Source organism: Capsicum annuum, chromosome 4 (genome assembly GCF_002878395.1).
Source record: "Capsicum annuum cultivar UCD-10X-F1 chromosome 4, UCD10Xv1.1, whole genome shotgun sequence".
Taxonomy (NCBI): domain Eukaryota; kingdom Viridiplantae; phylum Streptophyta; class Magnoliopsida; order Solanales; family Solanaceae; genus Capsicum; species Capsicum annuum.
Window position 1 is genome coordinate 36,060,332 of NC_061114.1, and position 14,847 is coordinate 36,075,178.

Here is a 14,847-nt window from a genome sequence, read left to right on the forward strand (position 1 = left end):
GGGATATGTCAGTTAGATGATACCTTCCACAATTTTAGTTTCAATTTCGGTCTTCAGTAGGGAACTCAGTTCAGTTCTATAGAATCAGGATTGTTAGACACAATCAATTCAGAACCAGTAATTCAGTTATCAATAACTTAGATATCAGTTACTCAATTATTAGAATTTAGTACTTAGCTTCAGAAAAGCTTAGTTACAGCATGTATATAAATGCACAGTATTGCATACTCAGTATTTGCCATAGTTCAGATTATCCATGTACTCTCATGTTTAGTTATTGTTCATGCATATAAACCCTTACATTCAGCCTTACCTCATCTAGCATACCAGTACCTTCCTATGTATTGACGCATACTTTCCTATGGTATGATTTTTCATATTATAGGTTTGGACACACAGGTTTTTGACCAATGTATAGTAGATTTAGATTCAGCTAGCAGCAGTTAATTTAGCAGTGAGTCCTCATCATTTGAGGATATTTTATTATTTCATATTTTCAGTAGATATCATTCATGGGTTATCTTTTTATCCTTCGAGGTCGTAAATACCGTGTGATGACTAGGGGTGTCCCGGGTTATTACAAAATTATGTATCCAAAAGAAAGTGTACATGAAGTCTTTGATGAGTCAGAAAAGCTGAGGAATTCTAGTAGAATTAAAGACTCTGATATAAAGAACTCATTCCTATTCTAAGGGATGACATAGCTGAAGATGATGGTCAAGGATAAGTTGATACATTTGAGAATAATAAAGGTGATGGTGAGTCAGTAGCTTAGTTCCAGACTCCAACAATAGTTGAAGAACATCAAAAAGGCTCTCATCAAAATCTCCAAGAACCTGGTCCTAGTAGAACTCAACTCAGAATGAAAAATTAAAAGCACAAATCTCTCAAGCGATAATGATCTATCAATAAAAATACATCAACGAACTGCTGAAGAAATATAATATAGGAGAGGCTAAGCCAATTGATACTCCAATTGGAACTATTTCAAAGATGGATAATGATGAATTTGGTCCCTCAGTAAATGAGACCATGAATAGAGGGATTATTGAGGCCTTACTATATCTCACTACAAGCAGGCTAGATATTATATTTAGTATGAGAATGTATGATAGATATCAAGCTTGTCCAAATAAGTCTCATTTGAAAGCTAGAAAAAGAATTCTTAGGTATAAGAAAGGTATAGAGGACCTAGTCCTGTACTATCCATCTGGAGACAGTTTTGATCTAATAGGATATATTGATGCTGATTATACTAGATATTTCATGGATAGAAAAAGCACCTCAGGAATGACTCATTTTATTAGTTCTTCCTTAATTTTCTAAGGCTCTAAGAAGCTAAACTCAGCTGTTCTATCTATTGTAAAAGCTGAATATGTTGTTGTTGCCTTATATTGTGCTTAACTGTTATAGATCAGACAGTAACTAAAAGACATTAGCATTTTTCAAACACTATCCCTTTGATGTGTGGCAATACAAGTGCTCTTAACATGGCAAAATTTCCAGTACAACATAAGAGAACCAAGATCATTGATGTAAGTCATCATTTACTAAGAGACAATGTTGAAAAAAGAGTTATTTGCACAAAGTTTTGCAAGATGAGGATCAGATACCAGATATCTTTACAAAGACTCTTCACAAGGAGTAATTGTGAAGAACAGGTTGAGGCTGGGGATGATCAAAATGAACAGACCTACTTAATGCTTTAGTTTTCCTCCATAAATTAGCTATGATTAGGAGATAGGTATTGTTGATAAAGTATGAACTTGTTGATCTTACTCAGTACCATACTTTTTTTTTATTTTTGCAAGATGGTAAACCTTTATAAAGTTTACCAGTTGTAGGTATACACACTTGGTGAACTACTTTGAAGTAGAACAGATAAGACAGACACAACTCTGATCCTTCATTGTCCAAACCTGTAGAAGATTCTTCTTCTAATCCTTCTCAAGAATCTGAGTTCACTCCATCCCTATATCTTTTCTTGAAATTCCTGATCCTCTAAATGAACTAATTCCAAAATAAACTTCAAAAACCATGGAAATTCCTATTTATCAGCCATTACAGTGGACTAAAATCAAGTTTTTGGGTCACCTATTAAACCCGAAGTTTCTCAAATTTACCTTTTATCAAAATAATCTAAAAGGATTAATCCTTCCAAATCACCAACCATTCCTGGTTCCCCTATTTCTTCAGAATCAAATCCCATATTTGCTTAATTTTTTGATGAAAAAATCCCAGTAAAAAGGTCTAATCTCTCTAGCAGTAAGAACTGGGTGGCTAAAAATTTAATTCTAATTTATAATGATCCTAGAAAGGTCCCTTAGGATTAGAAGAGCAAGTGGTGGTAAGAAGGTAGGAGACTCTATTCCTAATGGAGATAATACTGAAGGTAGTGAGTTTGTACAACGTACAAATAAGGAGGATGAGGAAGATGATGATAAAACACCACTGAGGTGGTCATAAGAAACAAAGGAAAAGTAAAGGTAAAGAGAAGGTTGTAGACACTGGTGGGAAGGTTACTTGGGCATACTCTACTAGGGGTTCTAAGAAGAAGTTGTTAGGGGATGCTATGAAGACTAGAAATTCATCTACTGCTAAGAGAAAACATTTGAAGAGGGTGAGGATATTGATCCTGATATTGATGCCGTAACTAAAAAGAAAATAAAAAAATTCATGTTAAAGGAAGGACCAGGTCCTCCACTTCAAAGTCTAAAAGCTCTGTTGGAATAAAATAAAAGCACATTACAGTTAAGAAAAATAAATTCTCTGAGGTACCTGGTCCCAAGAAGAGAAAATTTGCAGAGGGGGAACTAAGTAGTGGTTCTAAAAGAAGAAAGAAGGATGAGAAAGAAAAGCTTATGTCTAGATAGAAGAGAAATGAAGTGTTCAAAAATTAAAAAGTGTTAACTAGAAGGGTCTTTGATTCTAGAATTTTTGAGAAACATAGAATGGTGGAACTGGTGGAGTATGTTAGACACCAGAGCTGGTTACATCTCCTAAAAGAACCAATTCCCTCTGTCTATAATACTGAAGTAAGACAATTCTTCTACACTATGAAATTCTCTGAAGATGAAGAGAGTTTGACTACACTATTACGAGGAAAGAAAATAAAGTTAGATGAAGAAACTCTTGGGAAAATTTCATATGTTCCAATTGTGGTTGTAAGGACTGTCTCAAAACAACAGCCCTTAACTGAGTTTATGGTTGATGCTTCAAAAGTGGAAGAAACTTCTATGGCTGGTGTAAGGAAGAAGTTTCTCAAGGGTGAGTTTCAATTGATGTTTGAGTTTTTTTAACAAAGTAGAGCTGCCAAGATCTGAGAAAAGAACTATTGCTTCTGGTGTAGATTTGTATATGATGGAGTGCTCAACAAGAGTTGACTAGTCTGCCTGCATTGATGATTCAACATATATTCAAAGTAATCTATGAGAAACATAGAATGCATAGTATTCCTTATGGATACTTTTCAAATAGGATGTTAGATTATTTTATAATAGCCTATGAAAAAGAAACTCCTTGAACAACAAAGCAAATGTTCAATTTGACTACACTGATTGATAATGAGTGTGTTGAAGGGAAAATTTGGACCATGTCCCAGATGTTAGAATTATTAGCAGTTCAAGAGAGGTTGGGTAAGGAATTGGAGAAGATGAGAGTTGATATGGACACTAAGGATATAGAAATCCTCACACTAAAACTAAAAAATCCATTGTTGTCATCAGAGGGACTAGGTGCCAATGAAGCATTTAGTGTAGAGAATGCAGATCTGAAGAAGAAAAAGAAGAAGGTTTCAGCACTCGCTGATGAGGTCAAGAATTTGAATGCTGAAGTAAAGGACCTAACAAAGTAGTTGTTGGATTCTCATGCTATTATGAGTGATACAATGGAGATACTTTTAAAGACCCATTACCCAAAACCTCTATTTACCTAAACCCCATCTCTCCTACTCTTAATCCTTTCCCATGTCAGTTTTTTATTCTTTATTTCTATATGGCTTTTTGAAGATATAGATGTTTTATGTTTTTGGTATGTTGTAATAGTACTAATCCTATTTAATATGAATGAATTCCTTATTTTTGTTTATTATCTGTCTTCTTTGCATAAGTATTTATTCATATTAGTGTTGCCCCAGTGGCCATGAGTTAATTTATTTGTGCTTATTTTATTCTTGGTTTACTATTCTTTCTTTTCAATGATGCAAAAAATGGAACTACTGAATTCATTATGATAGGGACTAGGTGCTATGATATGTGGTGTTAATATGATGTCATTAGATGTTGATGTGGCTATCTATGTGAAAATGGGGGAATATTGGCAGAAGTAACACAACAGGAGAAAGCATGGTAATAGGGGGAACAAATATGGACAACAGTAGATGCTCTAATGATTGAATGAATTTTGATGCTCTGAGGTTATGGTTTGTTATAATCAAAAAGGAAAAAAATTGATGTCTCATGTTTTGATAATAATCTGTTTTCTTTAAAGGACTAGAGGTCCCTGGCTCACCATGAAGTGGTACAGTTGTCATATCTCTACACAGTTTTGTTCGCTAATACAACTAACTGTGCAGGAGTGCAGTGTACCCATTGTGACACTTGGTCCAATTTAAATTCAAACCTGATTTATACACTACTGTAAATAGAAAAGGATGCTTTATGCTTCATGTTTAATTGTTCTTTATTCAAGTCTTGCTTTGTAATTGAATTACTCATCTTATGAGAGCAATATCCTTCTCTTAGCAGTAGAGCTTTTAGGTAGAGTTACCTAAGATCAAATCGATTAGAGTTAGTCGATTGTGAGGTTGTTGAGGTAAGTATAGGTGGTTGTGGTAGAGATATTGCAACAAGTGGAACTTAGTGTTAAGTTCTTGGAGTCTGTAATCAATGAGTTTTAATTATAGTGAAGTTTGATTTCTTGTTAGGGCAAGTCGTGGTTTTTCCTCTCTTGAGTAAGGAGGTTTCCACAAAAAACATTGTGTTCTTTTAATTCTTTCCATTTTTAGTTTGACACTATTTTATTGCATTTATCAGTCTCAGGGACCAGGTCCCTAGATTAGTGGTTCATCCCCACGGTTAAACATACTTTATTTGACAACCTTAATGACACTAAAATTAGGAACCTAATTTATCTAGGTTCTACTATTGTAGATCTTTTTTCTAATACTAAGTGTGATACCTTACAAACCTCCACCCCTACCCCCTTTTTATCTTTTTGTACTATTGGTTTGAATTTAGCTAGTATCTATCATTTTAAACTAATTTAATCGCCACTCACATTGTTCCTCATAAATTCGACCCCAACTCGCAAGTTGGGTAAATATGTTGATGATGACCGCCTTGCACTTAAGTTGACGTGTAAATTGAGCGTTGTCAATAAAATAGCATCATTTTCGGGGAATAATTTGGCGTATTGAGTGGACATGCCTTTTGAAAAGCTGTTTAGAGGACCCTCTGTCAGGGCAGTGTCTTTTCTCTTTGGAAATGCATTGGATTCCTTTTAAAAGCTGATGAGCGGGCCTTCTATCAGGATAGTGTCTTTTCTCTTTTGGAAAAGCAAGTAGCTTTTGGATTCTTATTATGAATAGTAAATTGCCCTTTCAAAAGTAATTCCGGTTATTTGAACCTCTACCTTCAAAAGGGCATTTCCCTATTCTTAATAGGGGTCCAAATAGGTCATAGCTATTCCTTTAGGGTTGAGCATATCGCCATTATTGTCACTACTTTCGGTTGAGGAGGCTTCTTCTAGAAGTTGTAATACTTCTTCTTCATTGGCGTCTTGGCTTTCCATATCCTGTAAAGCCTTCTTTAGTTTTTCTTTGAGGGCCTTCTTACTGTGAGAGGCCGTGGTTGAGGAAGTTGTTGCTGACTTCTCCTTGTCCGGAGTTTTTGGTGTTGCTGGCTTGGGAGTCCAACCTTTAACTTTAATCTCTTTGGATAAGTATTTGATACGGTGTTGTTCCCCTTTAGCGAAGTTCCAAGAAATAATATAAGAAACTCGTTTTTTGATAAAGAATTTACACATCTGAATGTGCTCGGGGAGGGTTGCACACCCTTCTTTAGTACAGAAATCTGCAAACCGGTTAATAAATTGTTGGGGAAGAATTTCTTTGATTCCTCCAAAGTAGATCCACCATTCATAAAACCACCTAGGGATAATGGCATCTACCATTGGTGGACAGTACTTAATAAACCAGGTGTGGCCTAGTCTGACATATAAGAAATTAAACCATGCTGACTTATAATCATACCAATTATAAGTTTGCGACCTATGAGGCATAGATAGTGCAATTGGTGTGTGCAGGTGATCTGCAAACCAGTTGAAAGGAGTTAGTATCCTTTTAATAGTGAATCTCGAATAATCAATGTATTCCAGATTCCGTTCGTTCATGGAATGTTCGACTTCAATTGAGTCAGTGTCAACGAGGATGGCCTCATAATACCTTCTTGTTTTGATAGGATTTTCCGTATCCACAAAATTTTTGTCATTATAAACAGGCTTGATTAGCTGTTCGAAAGGGTATCCCTCATATGCCTTGTCTAAAGCAATGATTGGCATTGCCTGTGTGGTAATAAATTTGAATTCTTCTCTGACTGGAGGAGATTGTTTTGGAGTGACCGCCGAGGGATCTACGGCCTGTGCAAAGGTCTCAGGAGCCTTCATTGCGTAGATTTGTTTGGTTTGGACTGATGTACTGGATGATTGCCCTTTATCAAAAGGCTTATTTGTTTTCAAATCTACCAATTTACTTGGCATTGGTGGAGTGAGCTTTGGAAATTCTGCCAAAGCCGAATATTTGTTTTGGAACGGTGCCTGAAGTTCCGTCTTTAATGTAGGCCTCTGAGGGACCGACGGTCTTAAAGGGTTTGTTAATGTGGATGGAGGATCGAATGGTCTAGCCATCCTGGTTTGTTCTTGTCTGCTTTCGGCTGGGACTTTACCCAGAGTGAAGGGTCTCATTTTGGCCCTGTAAAAATTCTCTTGTTAGAAAATCGGGAAGGGAATTATTTTCTCCTTTAATAAACTCAATTTGAAAATCAAAGCTAGATAGGAGAGCTTGCCATCTAGCAAATATTTGTTTTGAAACAAGATTTTTAACGTCTTTTTGCAAAATTTCTTTAGCAGATTTACAATCTACCCGAAGCAAAAATTCCTTATTAACAAGGTCATCTTGAAATTTTGTGATACATAGCACTATAGATAAAATTTCCTTTTTAACAGTGCTGTAGTTTTTCTGTGCAGAATTCCATATTCCAGAAGTGAATCTGACTAACTGTTCAGGAGAACTTTCATTGATCTTTTGTTTCAGTATACCCCCATACCCAATATCTGAAGCATCGGTTTCGACTATCATGAAGGCTTCAGGGTTAGGAATACCTAGACACGGAAGGTTCTGGACCAAGCTTTTGATCTCGATGACTGCATTGGTTTGGTCAAGACTCCAAGGAACTGGGGTTTTCTTGAGTCTTTTGTAAAGAGGCTCACAGACCTGCCTAATATTAGGGATAAAATCTGCAACATAATTAAGACTTCCTAAAAATCTCTGGAGCTGCGTTTTATCAGTAATTTCATTAGGGAATTTAGAGGAGAACTCAATGGCTCTGCAAATAGGTTTATAGCTACCTTGCTAAAGGTCGTGTCCTAAGAATCTAATGGACGTTTGAAAGAGCTTCATCTTTTTGGCACTAACAACCAAACCATTAAGTTTAACAATCTTAAAGAAAGTATTTAAATGTTTGAAATGAGAATCAATGTTCTCTGAGAAAATAAGCACATCATCGATATAAACAATCGACATATAAGTATAAGGATTGAAAATATTGTTCATAATATTTTGGAACTCTGATGGAGCGTTTTTGAGGCCAAAGGGCAAAACATTCCATTCATAGTGCCCAAACGGGACATTGAAAACTGTTTTGTATTTATCCTTTTCAGCGATTTGAATTTGCCAGAATCCTGACTTCATATCAAATTTACTGTAAAGGTTGGCCTTGAAAGTTTGCTTGAGAAGATCTCTTTTGTTAGGGATTGGATGTCTGATCCATTTTAAGACCGCATTCAAAGGCTTGTAATTTATTACAAGTCTAGGGGTGCCGCGCTCCTTTTCTGCACTGTTATTGACATAAAAGGAAGATCAACTCCAGGGGGAGTTAGAGCTTCTAATAATACCATTTTTCAGAAGATAGTCAATTTCTGTTTTACAGATTTCCATCATTTCTTGGTTCATTTGGATGGGTCTAGCTTTAGTGGGAATGGATTGTTCGTCAAACCCTGGGATGTAAGGAAGTTCAACCAAGTGTTTCTTCCTTTCCCAAAATGCATTAGGGAATTCGAAACAAATTTCTTTTTCGAAATTTTTCTGAAGGTTGGATATTTTAGTTATCATTTTCGGGGTCGTTAAGGATTGCTCAATTTTTTTGATATGAACATCGTGTTTAAGAAAGTTGACATGAGAAGAAAGTCGGTTAATTTTAAAAACCATTTGTTCTTTAATAAGGTTTCCTTTCTCTTGCGAGAGGGGTCTTAATAAAGGGAAAAACAAGGTTTGGTTTAGAAGAGTAGTACGAATTCCATCGTAGTCACTCCAATAAGGTCTAATCTGGTTGACGAAAGGTATTCCCAGAATGATATCTTCTGTGATATCTTCGGTGATGATGAAGTCATTAACAAGGCAAATGCCATTGTTACAGACATGAGCTTTAGGGAGTTGATAATGAATTGTCATTTTTTCTCCCGTTGCGGAGTAGAGACAAGAGGTACTCTTTGTAAGGTACTTTGTAGGCACAAGACCTTTAACGATACAGTTACTATCTGCTCTTGTATCGAAGAGGGCGACCCTGTTAAGAACAAAGTCTTTGTTTATGACGATTTTCACGGCTATATGTTCGCTATAAGCTTTTATGGCTGAAATAGCTTTTCTAAACGTGGAAGGGGAATCTGAGCCAGGAAAAGAACTAGGCTCGGGTTCTCGAAGATGGTCATTAGGGATGATCGGGAAAGTCTTAGGGGACTCTGGAGGAGAAATCTTTTCTGGGGGGGAAATACTTTTGAGGACTTGATCTGTAAGAACGTTAAGTTCTACTTGGTCAAGACGAATCTTCAGATTCATGATCTTTCCCTTGAGGGTGGAGATTTCTCCTTTGAGGTCAGCAATAGATGGCTCTGCAGGTTTATCAAACCTTGACATAACCTGTTTCATGCTGAAGGGCTTAATAATGAGTTTGGGGGGTTTTTCTTCTTGAGAAAGCATTAATTGTTTGAGTTCTAGAAGGTACTTATTTCTAGCCTCATCATCTTGAATGTGTTCTATAATGTCGAACAGGATTTCCTGAGATGACATTAACAGTTTTCTTAGTGCAAGCGCAGAAGGTACTGTTACAGGTATATTCTTGACCAGACTGGGATCGATCTGACTCATAAGCAGCATTGATGAATTTCTCATCGCTGTAGTCATAACTGGATGAGGCATAAGAGGTAGAAGACTCCGAAGATTCAGGCGAGTCTTCCATTATAGAGAATAAACTAGCTCTGGTTTCTTCCGAGAGATCTAACTGGTTTATTTTCTTTTTCTTATTGGACTTGCAATCTTTCGCCCTGTGGCCAGTCTTGCCACAAGTCCAGCAAGTATTTTTGGCCTTAGAGGTCTTTCGCTTGGTAGATTTTCTACTTGGCTTATAAGAATCTCTTTTGAAGGACCTGTTGTTTGAAGTAGCCTTTTTGTGAGGATTGGAGGACTTCTTCTTATGCTTTCTGCTAGGACTGGTGAATCCATAGTCTTGGCAGAAGGTTCCTAGTCCATACTTAGAAGTACTATCCTTCTTAAGTTGTTTCTTAAGCTTGAGATCAGTGCAGAGATCTATTCCGACGGTAGTGATGAAACTGGTTAAGTCTCCACAGGTAAGGATATCGTAAGGAATCTTTCCTTCGAATCTATCCTTAATTTTTGTTCTAACCTTTTCGGCGAAGAGGGAAGGGAGACCACTAATGAATCGTTCCTTCCAGAAATCGTTGTTACAGTCAGGTCGAATCATAACCTTTACCAGGAAGGTATCTTTGTACCATCGAAAGTCTGCTAAGTCTTTGCAGGTGAGATTATTGAGGATTTCTAGGCTCCTATCTTGGAATAGCTTGGGTTCTCCTATGAAATGTCTGGCTATATGATATAGAAGAGTGACACAAGCGTCTTCTTTTACAATTTGCTCAAGAATTTCCTGGCCATTTTCAGTCTTAACTATAGTTTCTACGGCTGTGGCTCCATAGATCAGGTTTTTGACATCGTCGGTGAAGTAGTTATCCCACCAATGTTTTATCATACCAGTGAAACCTGATACGATCATGGTAGCGGCTTCCTTATCGGTCGCTCCTCTAATTTTGTAGGCGGTAATAGAAACGCCCATTTCATGGAGTTTGTTGTAGATTTGGTGTTCAGCCAAACCGTCAACATTCCATTCTGTTATTCCTCGACCATCATGGTTGGAGGTCGAAAGGTAGGGATTTTCTTCAAACTGAACGTCTGGAGGAGAAGGTTTCTTGTAATAGTTTTTCCTAGTAGAGAAACGATCGCTGGTAAGTTTAGAAAGAGAGTTTTTTGGGTTGCTGCACTCAGCTTTCTGGTTGCTGGACTCAACTTTCTCAGAGATTTTAAACTTAGAAAGTTTGTCATTGATTTGTTCTAAGATTTTTCCTGAAACTTTGAAATCATTACTGAGATTAGGGAATTTTTCTTTTTGGAATTCAGGAATCTTGAAGATGGGGTTGGTTATAGGATTAGGACTTGAAGTTCCTTTCTCAGGAGCGGGGGAACTAAATGGAGATAAAGAAGAATTTTTTGTATCTCCTAATTGCCGGGAGATAGTGTGAAGGACCTGATTAGTATAGTTGTTTTTTCAACTATTCTATCGAGGTCTCTATTGATAGGGGTGGACAAAGGCCTATCATGCTTCTTCTTGAAGGGAGAAGCATTAAGGACTTCGTTGGAATGAGGGATTTTTATCCCTTCAAGAGGAGGAGTAACGGATTCAATTATCTTGTTACTCTGGGTATACCATTCGTTAATGATAACGTTGAGGGATTCATTTTGATTCTCCATTCTGCCGGTGAATTCAAACCATCGGAAGAACTCTATATCATATCGGAGTCTTTTCATATCGGCTATCCATAGTTGACCAAACTCCTTTTGCTATTCCTTAGAATAGGTACTGGTGTACCATTTCCTTTTTAGAGCGTCCTTAGGAAGGTACCATCGAGCTTCGAGAGCTGTAAGGTCAGGAGTATACTCTTCATCAGATTTGATAATGAGTAAGCTAGGGTCAGTCCTAATTTTCTGGCGGGATATGGAAGGGGGAGGTTCCATATCTGAGGCTGTAGGACTGCCTGGGTCGTAATGATTATTAGGGTCTAGGGACTCTTGGACCCTTGTGGATTGTTGATAATAAACTTTTGGGACAGGGCCAGAGAAGTCGACTCCTCTTACTTTGCCCTTGTCATTGTTATTATCGTTATCATATTCGTCACTTCCCTCCCGGGTTTTAGATGTGGAACCTCGATGAGAGACAGATCATCAAAAGGAAGAATTTCGAGGAGTGTCGAAGCCGAGGAATTTTAAATCAATCGAGCCATCAGGATGCTGAATAACTCGTTGTATTTGAGACTTTTCGGGATAGGAACGAATAGGTTGTGTGATAGCATCAAGTTCCATTCATTACTATGGATGACCTCTTCCCAAACCAAGGGTTTAGGAACAAAGATATTGGATCTATCTTTATTTGCCTCCATAAGGGTGGTGACGCCCCTAGGACTTGTGAATCTAGCTTGGGGCGCTAGAGTTGTACCCATCAGTCGATAGTATACTCTGTATATTATCGCAATTTCTCTGGTATTATCCTTACTATTCATATTTTTTGTTTTAACATTTAGAGTTAAAACATCCATGATGTTAGGATCATTAATGTCTACTGAGAAATTAGGGTAGCAGTTAAAGTATACCGGGCCGTCGGCTAGGTTACTTTGGATGACTCCTAGAAGAGAGTCATCGAAATTTACGAGACGAGCATCTCTTAGTATCGCACAAACAGGGATGTCTAAGCCCTGTCTAAAGAGGGGCTTAATGGCCACCTGAACCAGACCAATATGCAGATAATGAAACTGACTTTTAAATCGGTTTATATCTAGGTCGTTTAAAAGTTGAACAATTTCTAAAGAATTATTTATGGCAACAGTAGACTCAGAGGTCTTAATATTATGTTTTTTGAAAAAACTAAATTTTTCGATCTGATAAATCGTATTAAAAGATTCTTCTGGGATACTCCAGTTTTGAAGATTATTTTCAATAGTAGTAATCAGAGTTGCTTTAGAGGATAAATTGATGGTATTTTTTGTATGAATGTTAGGATTCATATGTGAAAATACTGTCTAGAGACTGACTGGGAAAGCAAACAATATTCACATAAGAAAGCATAAAACAGTTACCAACTATGATACAACCTGTAATAGATTAAAACAATACATCGAATGTTTATGGGATCAACCTTAGTCTTAATGGCTTTATAACAGACTTATCTTAAGTGTTATCTTAGTGACGGGACTACCAATGGTCTAACGCTTACCTTAGCTGAGACCTCACTTTCAAGCTGACCAACGTCTAAGACCGGAGATTAATCGGTTCCTTCAAACACTTTAGAGAAGATGAATACCCCATACTAAAAGCAAATCCCATTATAAGACATGATATATTAAATTAATTTATTAAAAGTATAATCATAGCTTGAGTAAAGGCATATGCTACTTATATGAAAATAGTTTTCCCATTCTCTAGACAGATTATGTACTTTTTCTGAATTGATTGTGTCTAACAATCCTGATTCTATAGAACTGAACTGAGTTCCCTACTGAAGACCAAAATTGAAACTAAAATTGTGGAAGGTATCATCTAACTGACATATCCCAATCTAAGCTAATTGGGGTCCAACCTGTAATCCCTGTTGGAAGGGTGCTAATACCGTACCAAGGGTACTAATATCTGCTGTGGAGTCAGTTTTATCTAACGGGTGACCCCTGAGATCAGTCCTAAACTAACTTGTTATCCCTGAGTATGTCAGTCCTATCTAACGGGTGACATCTCATAACCTAGTTCTGGAACTTAGGGATTGTTTCTAGGGACCCAATCCTAACTAATGGCTAAGCCTCCATCCTTAAGGTCGCTCGGTGGTGAATCCTACTCCCAACTGAAAGACACTGAACTGAGTATACTAATTGGACTGGACTGATACTGAGCTTACTGAGTTTTCCTGAGTTCGGTAACTGACTGAGTTCTATAACTGATTGAGAGTACTACTAATCATGACATTATTGAGATTCTATAACTGATACTATCTCTAGGAACACAGCTAAGTTGTCGGGTATTAAATACCTCCTGGACTCAATAGCATAAAAAGTAAAGCATCACATGATCTTGCAAAGCATAACAATGTACATATGTTCATATTTCATCTATAGAGACATTTTATCAAACACTTGTAGGGCATAAGCTTGTACATATACTAACATGTCATGATTTCATTAATTTATTAACATGGACATTCTATCGAACACTTGGAGAGCACAACTTCATGCGCATAATCATGGACAACATATAAACATGGCACTACAATGCCCAAAATTATAATTTCATGGGTTTAGCATGCAATTCATATAATTCTCCATAAAATACTAGTCTAATTTCATGAATCTTATAATAATCATGGATTAAACCCAATTAACATTATAGACACATTAATCACTTTGTAAATTCAAGGGTATCACACATGTTATTCAATTTCATAAAATTACACTTAAATCATGGATTTAAAACCCAACTAATATCATGAACATGAATTCAATTCAAATATGGAAGTTCATATTTCAACAATCTTGTAGTTTTAGAAAAAATGGATTCGTGGACTCTATGGGTGAAAGGAACCCATAAATAAACACCTAACATACCTTAATTTGTGATATTCTTGAAGTTCTTGAAGGATTTCTTGGCTTGACCATGATGTTTTTGTGTTAGGTAGATTTTTGGTTTTGTTTAATTTTCTCTATGGAATCTTCCGACAAATATGATTTTTGTAGTTGAAAGTCTTATCTTGACGATCTATGTCCACATTGTGGTAAACCCCACTTCAGAAGAGATTGTAGATATGCTCCCCGGAAAGAGATAGAATCACTATCTCGATCCTATTGGGAGTATGATTGTTCTTTGTGTAGTGGTCGAGATGGACATTATAGTGATTGCCCATATTCCTCCTCACCTTATTATGCTAACCGAGTTGTTAGTCCTTCTTATGAGTTTTATAGGTTTTATGAGGAGAAGAAGGAAGAACAACATATGGATTCCATTAGTTTTGAAGCAATATTTTAAACTATTTTGGATTGGATAACTACAATGAGGGAGAATATGCAAGACATACGCCAATCTAATAACGCATTCAGAAGGGAAATTGTCAAGATAGAAGAAATAGGCAAGGAATCAAATCTTGCAAACATCACTACCTTGCCCATTTCCCAAGAGAAGGCTAATCAAAAATAAAAACCAAGCTATGATTATGAGCTTGGTAGTGAAGAATCCTCTGTGATTTCCCAATCAATCGAATCAAATAAGTATGAAGATGCCAAAATAAAGGGAATGGTACTAGATTCGAAAGAAGAATCAAAGCCAACCTCTTGTGACAACTCTAGTTCATTTCAGGGTAAAAGTGCTATGGAGGAGGCAACTCTAGAATTATGGGTTAATCCTCATTCAAACCATTTCACGACATTATGCTTAGAGAATGTGATGAGAATCCATACATTCCCTACATTTTAGGTTTT

The 14,847-nt window shown here is 36.8% G+C and overlaps 1 protein-coding gene across 1 annotated transcript; it reads right to left on the reverse strand.

Annotated features, from left to right (window-relative positions):
- Positions 1-9,290: 9,290 nt before the first annotated feature.
- LOC124897933 lies at positions 9,291-10,031 on the reverse strand. The gene has a single exon (XM_047411557.1). The coding sequence runs from the start codon at positions 10,029-10,031 to the stop codon at positions 9,291-9,293; it is 741 nt and encodes a 246-aa protein (XP_047267513.1).
- Positions 10,032-14,847: the final 4,816 nt, after the last annotated feature.

Coding starts and splice junctions, on each gene's coding strand:
- LOC124897933 (XM_047411557.1), bottom strand. CDS start 10,031: ATGATTCGACCTGACTGTAACAACGATTTCTGGAAGGAACGATTCATT.